Source organism: Bos indicus x Bos taurus, chromosome 16 (genome assembly GCF_003369695.1).
Source record: "Bos indicus x Bos taurus breed Angus x Brahman F1 hybrid chromosome 16, Bos_hybrid_MaternalHap_v2.0, whole genome shotgun sequence".
In the NCBI taxonomy this organism is placed as follows: domain Eukaryota; kingdom Metazoa; phylum Chordata; class Mammalia; order Artiodactyla; family Bovidae; genus Bos; species Bos indicus x Bos taurus.
The window spans coordinates 68,440,746-68,458,319 of NC_040091.1; the positions used below are offsets into that span (position 1 = coordinate 68,440,746).

The 17,574-nt window shown below is 46.4% G+C and overlaps 1 protein-coding gene across 1 annotated transcript in view; it reads left to right on the plus strand.

The window, feature by feature from the left end:
• Positions 1-17,574, plus strand: part of PTPN14 (protein tyrosine phosphatase, non-receptor type 14) — a 196,240-nt gene that overhangs the window by 136,318 nt on the left and 42,348 nt on the right. The window contains exons 5-8 of the mRNA XM_027565607.1: positions 1,530-1,597; positions 10,743-10,813; positions 11,769-11,856; positions 15,478-15,566. Of these exons, the coding sequence (XP_027421408.1) occupies positions 1,530-1,597; positions 10,743-10,813; positions 11,769-11,856; positions 15,478-15,566 (316 nt within the window). The remainder of the gene's footprint in view (positions 1-1,529; positions 1,598-10,742; positions 10,814-11,768; positions 11,857-15,477; positions 15,567-17,574) is intronic.

Sequence of the window (17,574 nt, forward strand, 5' to 3'; positions counted from 1 at the left end):
TTAGAAACTGTGAACTGAACTTCTCATCCCAAACTCTGCACTGAAGTTAAACTTGGACTTTAAATGCCTGAAGTGGCAGCCTTTCCCTGATAACTTTCATTCCTGGGATGTTAATGGGTTAGCAGTTTTAGTTGGCCATATGATACTTAGTAGTTAGCTTCTCCCTGTGGATTGGAAGTCTGCAAAATACGTTGTATCTCATCTGTTCACCTAAAGACTGGAAAAGGAAGGAGCAATGCCCAGACTGTATATGAGGACCATCAGTGGTTATAATTGAAAAATCAAACAGTGGAGAAGATACCCTTAATGGGGAGATGAAAGGAAAGATCTGGTGGGTCCCTCATCTTCCAATTGGGTCTTTCTCCTTTAAGTGCTTCCTTTTCTTCTTCTTTTTTTTAACTCTCTTTTTTCCCCTCTCACTCTTCAATCACTGGGCTCATTACAAGCATCCTGGATATTGGAGGACCTCAGTGATCGCTTTCAGGCTAAAGGAAGTTGGTGAACTTACTCTAGGATCCTTTTACTTGGATCCTTGAAGTTTGCTATTCAATCTGATGAAATCCTCTAGCTATAATATTTGTAGAATATTTTTTCTGAGAGCCTTCATTGGGAGTTAGAAAGTCACATCAACAGAGATATAAGCTGTGACAAAGTATGATAACAGATGACTGACTTTGGAAATAGGCAGTGCTCTTGGTCTTTGGTATTTCCAAATGCCTCACCTTGTAATTACTTGTAGGAATTTACGCATATTTGTAGGTGAAACCCTGCCTTCTTGGTAACGTCTTCACCCTGGCCTTCTGTGTGGATCCACTTATTTTTGTTACCTTAAAGATGTCTGGATCCATTTCTACCTGATAGTGAACATTTAACATGAAATTTAAATATCATACTGTTTTGATTTTTTTTATTGTTGTTGAGAGCAAGTAGGATAAGATGCAAGACATTTATTGATTTATGATAGAGGTTCTCTGTATTCATTTTATGTGTGTTCAGACTTACAATTGTGAGATAAAAACAGGACAAAACAGAATTCGGGGCATCTTGTAACACATGGAGTTGTTTAGGAGGTGTAAAAATTTGCAGCGCTGCTTGCCAAGGGTGATTTACAGTGGGAATTTCCAGCTGCAAATATATGAAGAGATGCAGATGGGTTTGGCTCTTCAGTTCTCAAAATTAACCTTGTGTTAAAAAGTCCCCTTGGCAGATAGTCTTAAGATCTGTGTTGGCACATATTTCATAAAAGATAAATATAGGTTTGTTTTAAATTCTTAAAATAGATTAGGAATCACTTTCAAATGTCTCTATTCTTGCTAGAGAATTATGTTGCAGTGGTTGCATGCTGATATTTACATTATTGCTATGTAAAAGTGGTAGTAATAGCAAACCCATCTTGGCGCTGTTTGTATTTAATAATAGTGCAGAAATAGGATGAGGTGAGAAGAGTAAATATAGTAATAAGTTTACCCTATTTTATCCCATCTTTAATGTCATATAATAAAGACTACCCTCCCCCCTTTTCTTTTCAGCTGATTTTGGAGATTATAATCAGTTTGATTCTCAAGATTTCCTCAGAGAATATGTACTATTTCCTATGGTAAGTGTATCTTCCTTTTTCTTAATTCATGTTCTGTCTTCTTTTGATACTTAATTCTTTCCTTCCAAGATCTCAGAAGAATTTACACATGTATTCCCTGGAAGAATGTCCCTGCATTTATGGAGATAAGTTTTCTAAGACCCTGAGAAAAGTAAAGATGCCTCTTCTTACCTCCTCAGAAGCCTTCCCTGCCTCATACACTAGCCTTGAGTACTGAACACTCTCTTCCTTTTTTTTTTTAAATATTTGTATATTTATTTGGCTGCACCAGGTCTTAGCTGCAGAATGTGAACTCTTGTTGTGGCATGTGGTGTCTAGTTTCCTGACCAGGAATCGAACCTGGGCCCCCTGCATTGGGAGCTCAAAGTCTTAGCCACTGGAGCCCCAGGAACGTCCCTGTCTTTCCTTCTAAGCCTCTCAGCTTGGTCCCACTCCAGAGCCTTTGTCCTGTCCGTCCTCTGTCTGGAATGCTCAGTCCCGGGTCTTCCTGTGACTGCTTGTTCAGATCTTGATTCAAATACCGCCTCCTTGTCCTTGAGCGCCTGTAGGATACACTCCAACCATCCAGCACTTCCTGCTAAATCCCCTTTTATATACATACTTTAGAGGTCTTTCAGGATCTAAAGGTGTTCCTTCTTTCCTTCATTTTTATTGTCAGCTGAAATGTCTTCTCTGTGGTGCTTAAACAGGGAGCTTCTCTGTCTTGTCCATGGTTGCCTGGTACATAATTTTGTGCTCACGTGGGTTTATTGAATGAGTCTATGAAGTAAAATGTCCATTCTTGGGTTAAATTAGGGATGAGGCTAGGTTTTTATTCTTGGGAAGGTTTTGGTAGCTTTGGAGTAATTGAGAAGAGCTTTCGTCAGGAAAGTTAAAATATTTGAAAAGCCATCTTAGGGAAAAGCCATGCCCACTGCAATGCTCAGCTCTGATTTTATAAATCATGATCACTCACCACTGTGTGTCTGTGTGCTCCAAGCACTGACCTGGGTTTGCAAAATCTGAATGCAAATCCAAGTGTGATAAAATGTGATCAGGATTTTATGTAGGGAGAGGTTACTTGTGTTTTGGGCTTGAGGGACTAATGGTGTGTGAACTGCATGTTAAAAGATGAGCAGCATTGTGGCAGGTGGTGGTCAGGGGGAGCAAGGGATGCTCTAGACAGAGGGAGGAGGAGCAGGGGTGAGGTGGCAGGCGTGACTGGATAGGAGTCAGCTGGCCATCCTGATGGCCACTCAGGGGAGCGGCGGCAGAGAAGCTGGAAACATCTGAGGGGTTCACATGTGTGGGCTCCATCCAGGGGTTCACAGACCCCACACTTTGAGAACTGCTGGATTAGAGCAATGAGACTGTTTGCAGGAGGATGTCGGATGAGAGTTCTTGGCATGACATAGGAATTAGGTGTTGGTCCGTGTAGCTCAGATGGTAAAGAATCTGCCTGCAATGCGGGAGGCCTGGGTTCAATTCCCAGGACGGGGAAGATCCCCTGGAGAAGGGAATGGCTACCCACTCCAGTGTTCTTGCCTGGAGAATCCCATGGACAGAGGAGCCTGGTACAGTCCACGGGGTTGCAAAAGGCTGGACACGACTGAGGGACTATCACCACTACACTATAGGATAGAAACAAAAAAAGCAACACGAGGTATGTTGGGAGTGCAATGGGCAGAGCTCGGCATCTCACCTACTGTGGCCTCTGAGAGAGAGTTGAGTGTCTGGAGACAAAGGTGTTAAATTTTGAGAGGCTAGAAATTATCTGTGTCAGTGCATGAGAGGAATCTAAATTAGTCCCAAGTTAAAAACGTTTTTTTTAATTTTTATAGAATTCTTAAAGGTTAGTTTCAGTTTACAATTATTACAAAATCTTGGCTGTGTTCCCCATATTGTTCAATACATTCTTGAGCCTCTCTTTTGTCCACTAATCTGTGCCTCCCACTCCTCCACCCCCATGTTGTTCCTCTTCCCTCCCTCAACTGGTCACCGCTGGTTTGTTCTCTGTGTCTGTGAGTCTGCTTCTTTTTGTTATATTCAGTACTTTGTCATATTTTTTTAGATTCCATATAAAAGTGATATCATACAGTATTTGTCTTTCTCTGTCTGACATGTTTCACTTAGTATAATACTCTCCAAAATGTTGCTGCACGCGGCAAAATTTTGTTCTTTTTATGGCTGCGTTACTTGTTTCATTGTGTGTGTGTGTGTGTGTGTGTGTGTGCGCACGCGTGCACGCGTGCGCCTGCGTGCACCTCCCGCATCTTCTCTATCCATTCATCTGCTGATGGACGTGTGCGTGTGTGTGTGTGTGCACGCGTGTGCACGTGCACGCCTGCGTGCACCTGCCGCATCTTCTCTATCCATTCATCTGCTGATGGATGTGTGTGTGTGTGCGCGTGTGCACGCGCGTGCCTGCGTGCGCTTGCCGCATCTTCTCTATCCATTCGTCTGCTGATGGATGTGTGTGTGTGTGTGCGCGTGTGCACGTGCACACCTGCGTGCACCTGCCGCATCTTCTCTATCCATCTGCTGATGGATGTGTGTGTGTGCGTGTGTGCACTTGCTGCATCTTCTCTATCCATTCATCTGCTGATGGACGTGTGTGTGTGTGTGTGTGTGCATGCGCACGCCTGCATGCACCTGCCGTATCTTCTCTATCCATTCGTCTGCTGATGGACGTGTGTGTGTGTGTGTGTGCACGCGCGTGTGCACGTGCACACCTGCGTGCACCTGCCGCATCTTCTCTATCCATTCATCTGCTGATGGATGTGTGTGTGTGCGTGTGTGCACTTGCCGCATCTTCTCTATCCATTCATCTGCTGATGGACGTGTGTGTGTGTGTGTGTGTGCACGCGCATGCCTGCATGCACCTGCCGCATCTTCTCTATCCATTCATCTGCTGATGGGCGTCTAGGGTGTTTCTGTAGTTTGTCAGGGACTTCTTCCCTGGTGGCTCAGGCACTAAAGAATCCACCTGCAAAGCGGGAGACCTGGGTTCGATCCCTGGGTTGGGAAGATCCCCTGGAGGAGGGCACGGCAAGCCACTCCAGTGTTCTTGGCTGGAGACTCCCATGGATGGAGGAGCCGTGGTGAGTCCGCGGCAGAGCTGAACACGGCCAAGCGGCTGAGCAGAGCACGCAGTTCGTCAGCTGGAAACGTTGCTGCTGTGGACTTGCAGGTGCACGTGTCTTTTAGAATTCGTGTTTTTGTTTTTCCAAATATGTACCCAGGAGTGGAATGGCTGGGGCATGTGGTGGTTTCATTTTTCATTTCTTGAGGAACCTCCACACTGTTCCCTGCAGTGGCTACAGAAGTTTACACTCCCGCCTGCAGTGTACAAGCGTTGCCTTTCCTCTAAATTCATCTGAACCTTAACCTTATTCTTCTAAGTTAGGGAAATACCGCAAAATCTCTAACTTTTTATGAGCAGCTCTGTCTTTAGTCTTATTCCAAGATAAGAGCAGTATTATCCGCTGGGCCTGCTGTTTTTGGCGCCTTATTAATTCCACTGATTAAATCAACCTCTGTTCAGAGAGATTTGTGGATTACGTAGCAGAGTTCTGCATGGGACTTGGTGTCCATGTCTCTGACATCTCAGAAGTTCACCTCAAAAGTCAAGCTATTTTCCTGTGTGCGTGGTGGAAGGAAAAATGAAGCTCATACCTCAGAATTTTAGAGAGAGTGCATACTTGTGTCAAATGAAGGTGATGAACTTGATAGTTTTCTACAATTTCTTTCCTTTTCCTTTACCTTTCTCTCGTTAAAGGTCTCTGCCACATAGCCTTTAGGCAGAGACCGGGAGAATACTCAAAGTTGATTTCCAGCATGAGATGTGTGCATTTGTGGATGGTAAAATGCTTTGACAGGTTTAAGTGAAGCAGTAAAGGAGTTATTTTGTACATATCATATCTTTTTCAGAATAAAACCTGTCTCCACTAGGCTCTAAGCAAATTGGATATTAAAATAGCCCAGACCTCATTCAGTTTCATTATGGACAGACAGATATTGGTGGTATTGCTCTTGGATCTAAAACTTCCCCTTTTGGGATAGTAGCTACTAGTGATGGGGCCTATTTACAGTCAGATTGAAATGAATTAACCTTAAATAAAATTTTAAATTTAGTTCCTAGGTTGCATAAGATACATTTTTAAAAAATGTTCAATAGCCACCTGTGGCTCGTGGCTACTGTCTGGAAGGCTTGGATATGGAACATTTCCATCGTTCCAAAAAGTCCTGTTGGGCACTGTTGAGGATGAAGTGGCAGAAGCTGATGTCAGCTTGTATGTCTTAATCGTAAATATTCCTTGGCTTTTGTCATCAGTCATGTGTCTTTTAGGGCTTCCCTGGTAGCTCAGCTGGTAAAGAATGTGCCTGCAATGCAGGAGAGCCTGGTTCGATTCCTGGGTCAGGAAGATCCCCTGGAGAAGGGATAGGCTACCCACTCTAGTATTCTTGGGTATCCCTGGTGGCTCAGAGGGTAAAGAATCCACTTGCAGTGTAGGAGACCTGGGTTCAATCCCTGGGTTGGAAAGATCCCCTGGAGGGAGGGCATGGCAACCCACTCCAGTAATTTTGTCAGGAAAATCCCATGGACAGAGAAGCCTGATGGGCTACAGTCCATGGGATGGCAAAGAGTCAGACACAACTGAGCAACTAGGCACAGCACAGCACGTATCCTTCTTCCACTCTACCCCCCACCCCTGTTGTATTCTGGATGCACTGTGGCCTGTGGTCAGGCGGTTTAGAGTATAGGGGTTAAGTGTTCTGTGCCTGTACCCTGGCTGTGCCATTTACTGGCTGGACAAACCTGGGCACAGTATTTAGCCAAAGTCTCCATTTTCTCATGTAAAAATGAGGATGACAAGCCTGATCTGATTGTGAGGATAAAAGGAGAGAATGCATGATGTGAAGTACTTAACTTGGCACACAGTAAATTCTCAGTAAGTGTTTGTTCAGCCATCACTGTCGTCGTCATTCATATTATCATCATCATCGGAATATTTTTCTGTCTCAGGCAGGCACAGGATGCTGAAGTGTGTGCCTTCTAGGCATGAATACTCTGCGCTGTTGGAAATGTGAGCAGACAGGGGACAGGCAGAGGATATCAGTGATCATTCAGCAGCTTTGTGTAGTTCAGACTCTACTCAGTACTCCGTAATGGCCTATGTGGGAAAAGAATGTAAAAATGAGTGGATATATGTATATATGCAACGCAGGGGACCCAGGTTTGATCTCTGAGTGGAGAAGATCCCCTGGAGAAGGAAATGGCAACCCACTCCAGTACTCTTGCCTGGAAGATCCCATGGATGGAGGAGCCTGGTAGGCCACAGTCCACGGGGTCGCAAAGCATCGGACAGGACTTAGTGACTGAACCACCAACCAATATGTGCATGTATAACTGATTCGCTTTGCTGTACAGCTGAAACTAACACAACATTGTAAATCAACTATACACCAATACAATTTTTTAAAAAACCTAAAACAAAAACAAAACAATCTCATTTGGCAATATGAAACTGACATGTCGTGTATTTGGTTCAGCTCACTCGACACTTATTGGTCACCTACTGTATGCAGAGAGTTTGTAAGCAGGTATCATTTAGAGCCCTGAGATGGGCCATGGCGGTGATGTGGAGGCTTGCAGCTTTCTGAACTTAAGTCTCTGTCATTTCTAGTAGGAGGGAGACAAGGATAAAGGGTAAGATGAGTATCCAGACAACTGTGTGAGAAAGACAGGGCTTCCCAGGTGACACAGTGGTAAAGAAGCCACCTGCCTATCAGGAGATATGAGGTCAATCCCTGAGTTGGAAAGATCACCTGGAGAAGGAAATGGCAACCCGCTCCAGTATTCTTGCCTGGGAAACCCCATGGATGGAGGAGCCCGGCGGGCTGCAGTCCATGGAGTTGCAAAGAGCTGACACGAATGAGTGACTAAACAGCCGCAATAACAAAATGTAAGGAGGACAGTAGGCAGATTCTGGTAAGGACTATGGGAGAGACACACAGGGCCGAAGATGTAGCTCCAGAGTGGGAAAGGCTTCTGTCCCTCCCGGCCGAACATGGAAGCCTTGTCCAGGGAATGGTAGGTGTGATGGACCTCAAAGACGTCGGGGTGAGATGTGAAAGCGGTTTGTGTTGGGAATAGTTGGCCTGAGGTTACAAACTTGGGAGAAGAGGTCTGAAGGGACGTCTGGGTCGCCCTGAAGCACGGTCTGAATGCCAGGCCCAGGTGGTGACCTGATTGAGCAGGCAGTGGGGAGCCATGGCAGGTTGTACACTTTCCGCTGGGTTCCACTAGCGCTTTCAAAGGGCAGAATGCATTCCTTTGGTGGGGGAGGGAACCGGGGATGAATGGCTGTGTTTGATCTCATAAAGCCACTGAAATTTGTCAAATGGCATTTCTGCGGCTGAGCAAAAGAACAAAGTTAAGTACACAGGGCGCTCCCCAGGTGTGCAGCTGTGTGCAGGCTCGCTCCCTGCCATTTTTCATCCTCTGCCTCTCTGGCCCGGCCCAGTGGCGGGGCCGCGTGCCTCAGGGAGGCCCAGACGCAGATGGAGCTGGTAGGGTTGAGTACAATAGTAGAGGGTCCCTTTGGACTTTTTCTTCTTTCAGAGAGTTGGAGGCAGCGGTTTACTGGAGCACTCTTTGATCTTCACTTAGCTTTATTTTATCCTATTGTGCCACACCTTTTACTGGCTTTTCAAAATTAATATCGAGTTATCCCTAGTCCTCGGTAGCCAGATGTATACCCAGAGTTAGATTTCTAAGCCACGTGGCATCTTTGTGATCCCACAGCGTAAAACTGAAAACGTCAAGCTTTATTTCCTAACATGGACTTGAGTTGCTTCAAGTGGGTGGCTAAACAGACAACAGCGCTTTGAAAAATAAGAGCTGCCAGTGATTCCCTCAGTCTTCTCTAAGGTCTCTCAGGACCATCTGCAGAGCTCTAAGAATTTCCAGTATAGAGCTATGCTAGCATTTTCCAGCATTAAAAATATTCTGATTTTTTTTTTTTCTTTTTACAATTTCATCATTTGAGATGGGATGTTTCTTACAGTTTTGAGATGTACCTTCTTGGGGATAGTGTTTCATGAAAAGTGGCTGAAGTGGAGCTAATCTTTCTGAACATGATATTTTACAACAAAGGGACTGAGGCATTTTGGATGGTTTGAAAGCATCAGCCCTCACCGCCTCACACCCCCCACCCCCCACCCCCGCCCAGAGGCTGTGATGAGCCTCGGAGGGCCTCCCTGGGACGCACAGCTCAAACAGCCCTCCGCTGGGGCTCAGAGGAGGATAGAACTTTCCAGGCTGCTGCCCAGGAAGGGCAGAGGCAGCAGGGTTCCTGGCGGGAGCCACCCACAGGATAAGCTTTAGAATCACCACGCCTGTCAGTGTCTCAGGAACTGACTGGTCTCCCCGTCTTGGATTTATTCCTCCAGACTCCATCTCACTTTCCCAGTAGGTGTTTAACAAGCTCTGTAAATACTCACACTGTCCTAGAAGAGGAATTGAGAAGCCCTGTGTCCAGTTGACTCTACTCCCACGGGAGCTGGCGCAACACTGGTCCAGGGGCCTGGGGTTTATCTGGTCAAGACGCCAGCTGGTTAGCTCCCCAGCTATTATATTCCGGAGCTCCCTTGAGGTAGTTTAGCTGTCGTGGCCTCTTTTGCTCCCAAGGCCCTGCCAAGTAGCCTCTGAATGAGCCTGCTTTGCCTAAAGTGGCTCTGAATTAGTTTGCTGGGATTGGGCCAGTGGATAAGAAGGTCAGGCACTGTCCCTTCCTGGGCTCAACTTTTGAGAGGATGGTGGCCTGGAAACTCATTTGCCTGTATATCCTCACATTTTTCTTAAAAATGGGGAGGCACTTACAAAGCTTTTTTTTTTTTTGGCCATGCCAGGTGGCATGCAGGATCTTAGTTCCCCGAGTAGGGGTCAGACCCATGCCCCCTACATTGGGAGTGTTGGGTCCTAACCATTGGACTACCAGGGAAGTCCCTTACAAAGCATTTAAAATCTGAGAGGCAGGCAGATAGGGAAGAAGAAGCAAAATGAAAAAGAACTAAGGCCCTCCAGAGTTTAGGTGACAACCCCAAATATGCCTCGGAGTAGCCTAAGTTATAATGCAGAGCCCTGTTACAAAAGTGAACGTGAACCTCTGTTCTAAAACTGACAACGTGTAATTCAAAGGAATAAAAGGAGCAAAACAGAAATAGAGACATAGACGTAGAGAACACATATATGGACACCAAGCAGGGAGAAGGGGGTGGGATGAATTGGGAGAGTGGGATTGACGTATGCACACTACAGTATATAAAGCAGGTGACTAGTGAGGACCTGCTGCATAGCACAGGGACCTCTGCTCACGCTCTGTGGTGACCTCAGTGGGATGAAAATCCAAACAAGAGGGGGTACCTGTATGCTGCGACTGCTGCTGCTAAGTTGCTTCAGTCGTGTCCGACTCTGTGCGATCCCATAGATGGCAGCTCACCAGGCTCCCCCATCCCTGGGATTCTCCAGGCAAGAACCCTAGAGTGAGTTGCCAGTTCCTCCTCCAATGCATGAAAGTGAAAAGTGAAAGTGAAGACAGTTGTGTCCGACCCTCAGCGACCCCATGGACTGCAGCCTACCAGGCTCCTCCATCCATGGGATTTTCCAGAAAAGAGTACTGGAATGGGGTCCCATTGCCTTCTCCGGGGTATCTGTATACATAAAGCTGATTTGGGTTTCCATAGTAGCTCAGCTGGTAAAGAATCCGCTTGCAATGCAGGAGACCCAGGTTCGATCCCTGGGTTGGGAAGATCCCCTGGAGAAGGGAATGGCTACCCACTCCAGTGTTCCTGCCTGGGAAACCCTATGGACAGAGGAGGCTGGCGGGCTACAGTCCATGGACTACCAAGAGTCAGACACGACTGAGCGACTACCACTTTAACACTTTAAAGCTGACCTGCTTTGCTGTCCAGCAGAAACTAACACAACATTGTAAGGCCACTCTACTCCAGTAAAAATTAACTTTAAAAGAAAAAGGAATTACAGAGGAGTAAAGGGAGGTTGAGGGAGTGAGGCGGGTCAGGGGCATTTTTAGAAAAAAGGAGCACGTCAAGGCTCATGAGCAAAATTGCAAGGCACCTGAACTGCTTTCCATTTTGACAGGATTTGGCTCTGGAAGAAGCTGTTCTGGAGGAACTGACACAGAAGGTGGCCCAGGAGCGCAAAGCCCACAGGTGAGGCGGGGCTGCCTGCTGGCCTGTCTGAGACAGGAGGGGGTGGCCCCCACCCCGAGTCCCCACAGTTCTTTTTCTTGTAGCAAGTGACTCAGCTCTGTTCTGAGAGTGCATGTAGATTGGAAAACTGTGCTCCCTGCCCCTACTCCCCTTTCTTTTTTCTCTCTTCCCTTTTTTTTTTCCTTTCTCCCCCTTCCATCCCGCCTTTCCCCTGTTCTTCAACACCAGTAGACCCACACTGATGCGGAGCGGTTGGCCAGAGGAATTCCTCTCTGTGACCTTCCTAAAACTCTGCTGCCCGACTTGGGAAGCCTGGGGCTGCTTGTGCTGAGTGTAGACCTCAAGAGCTACTTTGGGTGGGAAAGTCAAGGTCAAGGAGAAAAATGGTGAGATTCAAGTCATCACTGAGAGCTTGCTCAGGGCTGCTTGGAGCTCTTTGGGATGAATAAAAAATAAACAGCTTCCCTTCCAACTAAACCACCACCACTTCCAACCTCAGAGGATATGTGCAGCAGTCCTGGATTCTCCTAACTTGGTTACTTGGCTCCCAAATTATCATCCTTATAATCTTTTTCCTTTCTTCCTTTTTTCCTTCTTTTTTTCTTAACAGCGGAGATCTTTTTTCCCAGGTTGGAGAAAAATACTATTTTCCACCCCCCCCCCACCCCGCCACAGTGGTCAGCATTATTCACCAGGATGTCTGGCATAATCCATGTTCATAGGGCTGTGGCTCTCAATTAAATGCTTTGCCTTCCTCTTATTCCCTGTTGAGTGAAAGGTTACTGGGGGAAATGTTAATAAATTACTTAGCAATGCACCGTGCCCACAGTTGGGTGATGATGGCTTTTCTCAGAACTAAAGCCACGATTCTGGAATTTGCCACCAGGAGGGTCGGGCCTTCCACTGATTTTATTGCCCTTAACCGTTTCCTCCTTCGATGCTCTTTTGGTTTTAGTGGAATCCTGCCAGCAGAAGCCGAGCTTATGTACATCAACGAGGTGGAACGCTTGGATGGATTTGGACAGGAGATCTTCCCTGTGAAGGTAGCACCCACTGTCCTTGCTTCAGCTGTCTCAGAACAGCACAGGCATTTGGAAAACCAGTGTTGCTTGAGAGCAGAGAACCAGAAGGCTTGGCTTTCTCATTTCTACATGGCATTAGTTAGCACCAATTTACTCTAGTGAAAGCAAACCCTTCTTTGTTAATGGAGAGATTTTGAAGCTTTCCACAGTCCTTAGCAGACTATCTCAATTGTAAGACAGTGTTCTGAGTGAGTACCAACACCAGCCCATCTGGTGCAGAGAAGTTATCAAGGTCACAGCCGACCTTAGAGCGGGACACGTAGCAAATGTCGTGTGCGCCTTAATGCAGATCCTCCCCGGCAGTTTTCCTCCTCGGCCTTTTCTTTTCTCTTCTTAGGGCTGATGCAGTGATAACTGTTTGTGAGGAAGAATGAAACGTTTCCTGGATACAATCATACTTTATTTCTCTGGCTCTAGAGAGCCTCTGCTGTGGGTTTCCAGCCCCTTTGGTGTTTTCTGGAAAGTATGCCTAGGAAATGGTTATAAGCACATCCCACCCTTTGCAACAGATTCACCTCCTGAAGTGAGGGTGTGGTGGTGGGGTCATGGTGCAAGACCGTCTATAGAATGGAGTCCATCATCCAAACTCATTTTCCTCTCTCTGCTGACCCACATTACCAAAGACGGAGTTTTATCAGAAACCTAAAGCAACTGGCACATTTCAGCGATTTGGGAGACGCCTGCAATTTCAGCGTAAACATTTCACTCCAAACTGGCTCCACTGGCTGCTTTATAAGCGTTCTGTTCCCCCTCCATCGCACGTTTGCAATTTGCCTTAATGAGAACTGCCCATGTGTATCAAGTAGAATCGAGCAGGGTGGCCGCAGCTTGCAAAAAAGGCTAAATGACTCTTTTTTAGATTTGTTTAATTTTCTTTTGCTTCTCTAATGGCTGCCCTTCATAGGGTTGTAATCCATTTTCCTTGCAATAATGCCTTATGAAGCCATCTGCATCCCGCTTACATTTCAGCAGCCCATATATAGTCATGATATTTTGGAAAATCAGAGTAAACTTTTCTCCACTTCTAGAAAACCGACTTCTCGGGCCCTGGAAGTTGGAGGTTTGGTCGTGGGGGTCATTTGCTTGCGTGGTTTTTAGTCATTCTGAACTGTGGGAAACAGAGGCAGTGAAGACAGCGTTGAAATCCGCGGTGCTGGGTTCAGATGCATTTTTGAGTCTGTCCTTTAGTGGGAAAAGTACAGGGAGCTACCAGAGCTACTCCGAGTGGGCAGACGGGCTCGGCTGACTCACGGCCCGTGGGCGTAACTCCTCTGGGCTGCTGCTTTTTTTCCTCCCCCACTGCATATCTGTTCATGACTCAGGTGACCACCTACAGACCACATGATTCCTAGTGGCCCAAGGATGAGGGGCGGGGCGGTGGTACCCATGGGGATTGTGATGGAGCCGGCTGTAAGTGAAAAAGCAGCAAGGGCAGGCTGCCCGTGGTGACGGAGTCCCTCTGGGCTGGTTGGGTCCTTCTTGACCAAGGAAGGTTTCAAACATATGTTATGGATATGTCCCAGGGATGACCATTTCAGTTTAGTGTGGGTTGTTTTTTTTTTTCCCCCATGAGTGATTTCTCAAAAAATTTTTCAAGATTGGGGAGCAGGAATACCAGTGCATTTCCTGACAGGTCTTCCCTCGCCCTCCACAAACATGGGGTGTCTTCCCTCGCCCTCCACAAACACGGGGCGTCCGCAGCCTCCGTGGGCTCCTGTACTGTCAGAGCAGGTGGGCATGGGGGGAGGGAGCTTCTGGAATGAGTCACATGGGGTCTGGAGCCTCCATCCCGGCTGCGTATGCTGTTCTAACGGGGGTCTGGTCCGTGTTTTTTCCGTTGTCCCACGCTGATGGCCTGCCCCTCCCGCGTCCCCATCCATCCCCCTAGACCTCTGCACCCACCTCCTGGCAGCATCCCCAGGGAAGTCTTTCCACAGAATTTTCCTTTTTCTTCCCATCTCTACTTTGCCCATCTTCTTTTCCCACATAGATTCTTTTTTTTGATCATGTAACTTACCTTTTAACCTCTTGTGATTACTGAGGCCCTCTCCCCACTCCCTAGTTCTTTCTCGCTCAGCTTTTGCCATCAGCAGTTGTCTTTCCCTTTCTCTCTCTCTATGAGAAGATTCCTTCATTAATGGAAAGTTTTGGGGAGGTGGGTTGAGAAGAGGTCCTTGAGAAGGAGGTCTTTGTGTTTTAAATGGGTATTCCGAGGAAGGTAGGGGTTTATCTTTCCTTTCTTGGGCTGAGTTGAGCGTGTCTCTCCCCTCACTCCACAACGAGGATGCCTCCCAAGTGAGAGCAGGGGCTGGGTGACGGTTTGCTCACTGGATGCTGAGTCCTGCTCTCGCTCTGCTCTCAAGAACACTGGAAGCTGGGTTATGCTTTCCCAGGCAGGAGGCTGGGGCACCTGACTGGACCAAGAGACCAGACTGAAGACAAGACCCCTGGCCTCTCCCAGACAGGGCCCAGTGGATTGCCCAGCACTGAAGCTTATAGTCCACGTGCTCTTCCTGTGCTCACAAAGGTCCCAGCCAGTGTTTAGCCTCCCACGCTGGAGTGTGAATACATACCCGATCATACACACCCCAGGGTTGCCCCAATAGGAATAACAGAGGTCAGTGCAATGAGAATGAAGCATCCCAAAAGAGGCAGAGATTCTGCAGGGTGAAGGATTCCCCCATCCCTCACACTGTGAGCTTCAGGGATTTTACATATATATGTATAGGTATTTATATATATATTATATATTACCTCACTGAAGGAACAGATTGCTTTTAAAAGAGAACATTCAGAAAAAAAAAAAAAAACTCTCAGAAATCTACAATACGATATCAGAATGGTAAACTTAATGGATAGGTTAAAAGGGAAAGAAAAGTCTCACCCAAAACCCTGAAGTTATGGAAGGTGGGAGGCAGGAGATGAAATTGGAGGGCCAGCCCAGATGTTCAGCATCTGAATAATTGGAGTTCTGAAGAGAGTGAAAGGGGGAAACAGAAGGTAGTAATTTGAGAAAATATCCCAGAACTGAGGAACACCAGGTTCTAAATTGGAAGGCCAAGCATGGTGGATACAAATGGACACACTCTAGGGCTGTAAGTGGTAGAAGCCGATGCCTTTAAAGGAGAGGAAATGGTGGGGCTGGGTCTGCTGCTTTAAACAAGATCTAAAGAATATTCAGTTCCTCAAATTATGTGCCTGTGTCATTGTACATATGTAGTATGCATATATAATCAAAATGTATGCACATGTAATTTTGATTAAAAAACACAAAAACTAGGGTTAAAAAAGATATCAATAGATGCTCATGAAAGAGCTCTAAACTGCCAGCCAATCTGAGAAAAATCCTAAAATTCTTTCTTAAACAGGAAATGTGACAAATTGAGATAAAAGAAGGAAACACATCTGTGTAGTCTCTTAGGAGGTGCAGCGGGGTGCCTCCCTTCAGGTTGCCTTGTTGCCGGGATGCCGTCTGCGATTCATTCCACGTGTGGGCGAGAAACGGGGTATGGTCCGCGTGGGGAGGCTACCCGACCGCTGGGATGCTTTTCATCACAACCATCTCTTGTTGATCTTGCGCAGGACAATCATGGAAACAGTGTGCACCTGGGCATTTTCTTTATGGGGATTTTCGTGAGGAACAGAATTGGAAGACAAGCAGTAATCTACAGGTAGTCTGATTTTTCTCCTTTCTCCTTTTCCCTGGAGGTGCTCTCGCAAACCACACGGAGTATGAAAGTTGTTATACGGATGAGTTAAGAGCCAGACCGTGGATAAGAGTTGAGCTTTTCTCAACTCTAATAAGATCAGCCCTCTCTGCAGGGTTTAAGTGGTTATGGAGAAATTTCTCTCACTTTCCCTGGGGGTTTGTTTGGGGGTGGGGGATGGAGAATGCTCTTTCTTCCCACTGACTCCAAGAAGTACGTAGTTGAACCCCCACTGAACCAGAAGCATGGAACCAAATTCTATGAGTCTGGTTAGAAATGGGCTTTTTAGGCATGAGGCTCCTGCAGGATCACCTTTGCCCAGATTACCCATGACCAGTCATTAAATCCAACCTGGCTTCCATCCATTGCCCAGCGTGCCCTTTGCCTAATGCCATGTGCTATAAAGGTGCAAACTAATTTTTCTATTAAAGAAAGAGGGCTATTTGTGAAAGTGTGTTTTGAAAAATCAATGTCTGTTATCATTAATGAAAAGACCTTGGTCCTTTTTTTATTACTTTGATCCTTCAGCCTTCTTTTGCATTTAACAGGAGTGGAAGCAGCGTAGGGAAGTGACAGGGTGTCCCCTACGTTACAGGTCCATGAGTTTGCCTTGTATTGATGCCCATAGATCCAATGCTAGTGTCAAAATCCGAAAAACAGCATGCTTGCTTTCATTTATGAGGGCAGTGTGGCCTATTATTTACAGGAAAAGCAGCTTTCCTGCATGTGCATCTGATAGGCAGAGCTGCATGTCCAGGGAAGATCAAAGATGGCTCTTAGAGTCAGAGCATGGTCAACCTTCTGGAAGTAAATTCTTGGCCAGACGTGTACTTGTTGGATCAGCAGTTACTGCAGGTCATTTTGAGAAAGTTTTCCCACTAAAAGCTTCCTAATTGGCTTTTGTTTTCCTAGGTCCCCACCCTGCCATTATATTTGTCCATTTGTTTTCTTTTGCTCTTTGAATAGAGACATTATTGAAGGAGAAGTGGAGAGAGAGTGCTTTGGGGCTACAAAATAAGCTTTTTGATTTTTGGACAACCCACTCCGGTAATCTTGCCTGGAGGATCCCATGGATGGAGGAGCCTGGTGGGCTGCAGTCCACGGGGTCGCAACGAGTCGGACACGACTGAGGGACTTCACTTTTGACTTTGGGACATGTTGCAGGACTCATATACCTGCAACGAATTGAGCAAAATATATAAATATGGGCAGAGTTGCAGCTATACATTTTTATGCCCAGGTAAAGCTATCCAGGCCTTTCGTCCCACACAGTTCTCTGTAGCTAAATCAATGCTTGAGTCCAGAGAAGAGAAGCAGATAGATTTTGCATTCTGGCGCTCTGGATTAAATCGAAAATAGCAGTTTGAAAGTTCACTGTTCATAATAAGCCCCTCACGGGTTTTGTTCGGTTTCCCTGGGAACTGCTTCCAGCACACTTCCTTTAGCATGGTGCCTTGAAACCCTTATAAGATGTGAACTTACTGCTACTATAGTGTCCTGTTAACTGCCACTAAAGGTGAAGTCATATGGTGGAGTGAGGAGTGGATCCAGAATTTTGGCCATCTATTTGAGGGAATGGAGCCAGAGAATATCAAATATCTTTTCTCTTTTGAGACCCTCAGTAAGGAGCATGTAGCTGTGAGGCCATGTAGATGTGATCTTATGGAACTATTAGCAGATAGCTTGCAGACTACCTGTAGATGTGTATAAACACAGATGACATTGGTGTAATAGAAGGGTGATTGGAGGAAAACCTGAAAGGCATCGATAGAACTCATGCTGATAAGGAAGGTTGCTGCTGCCGCTGAGTTGCTTCAGTCGTGTCCGACTCTGGGCGACCCCATAGACGGCAGCCCACTAGGCTCCCTCGTCCCTGGGATTCTCCAGGCAAGAACACTGGAGGGGTTGCCATTTCCTTCTCCAATGCATGCAAGTGGATAAGGGTGATTCCTCCCCTTTGACCCGAATTGCC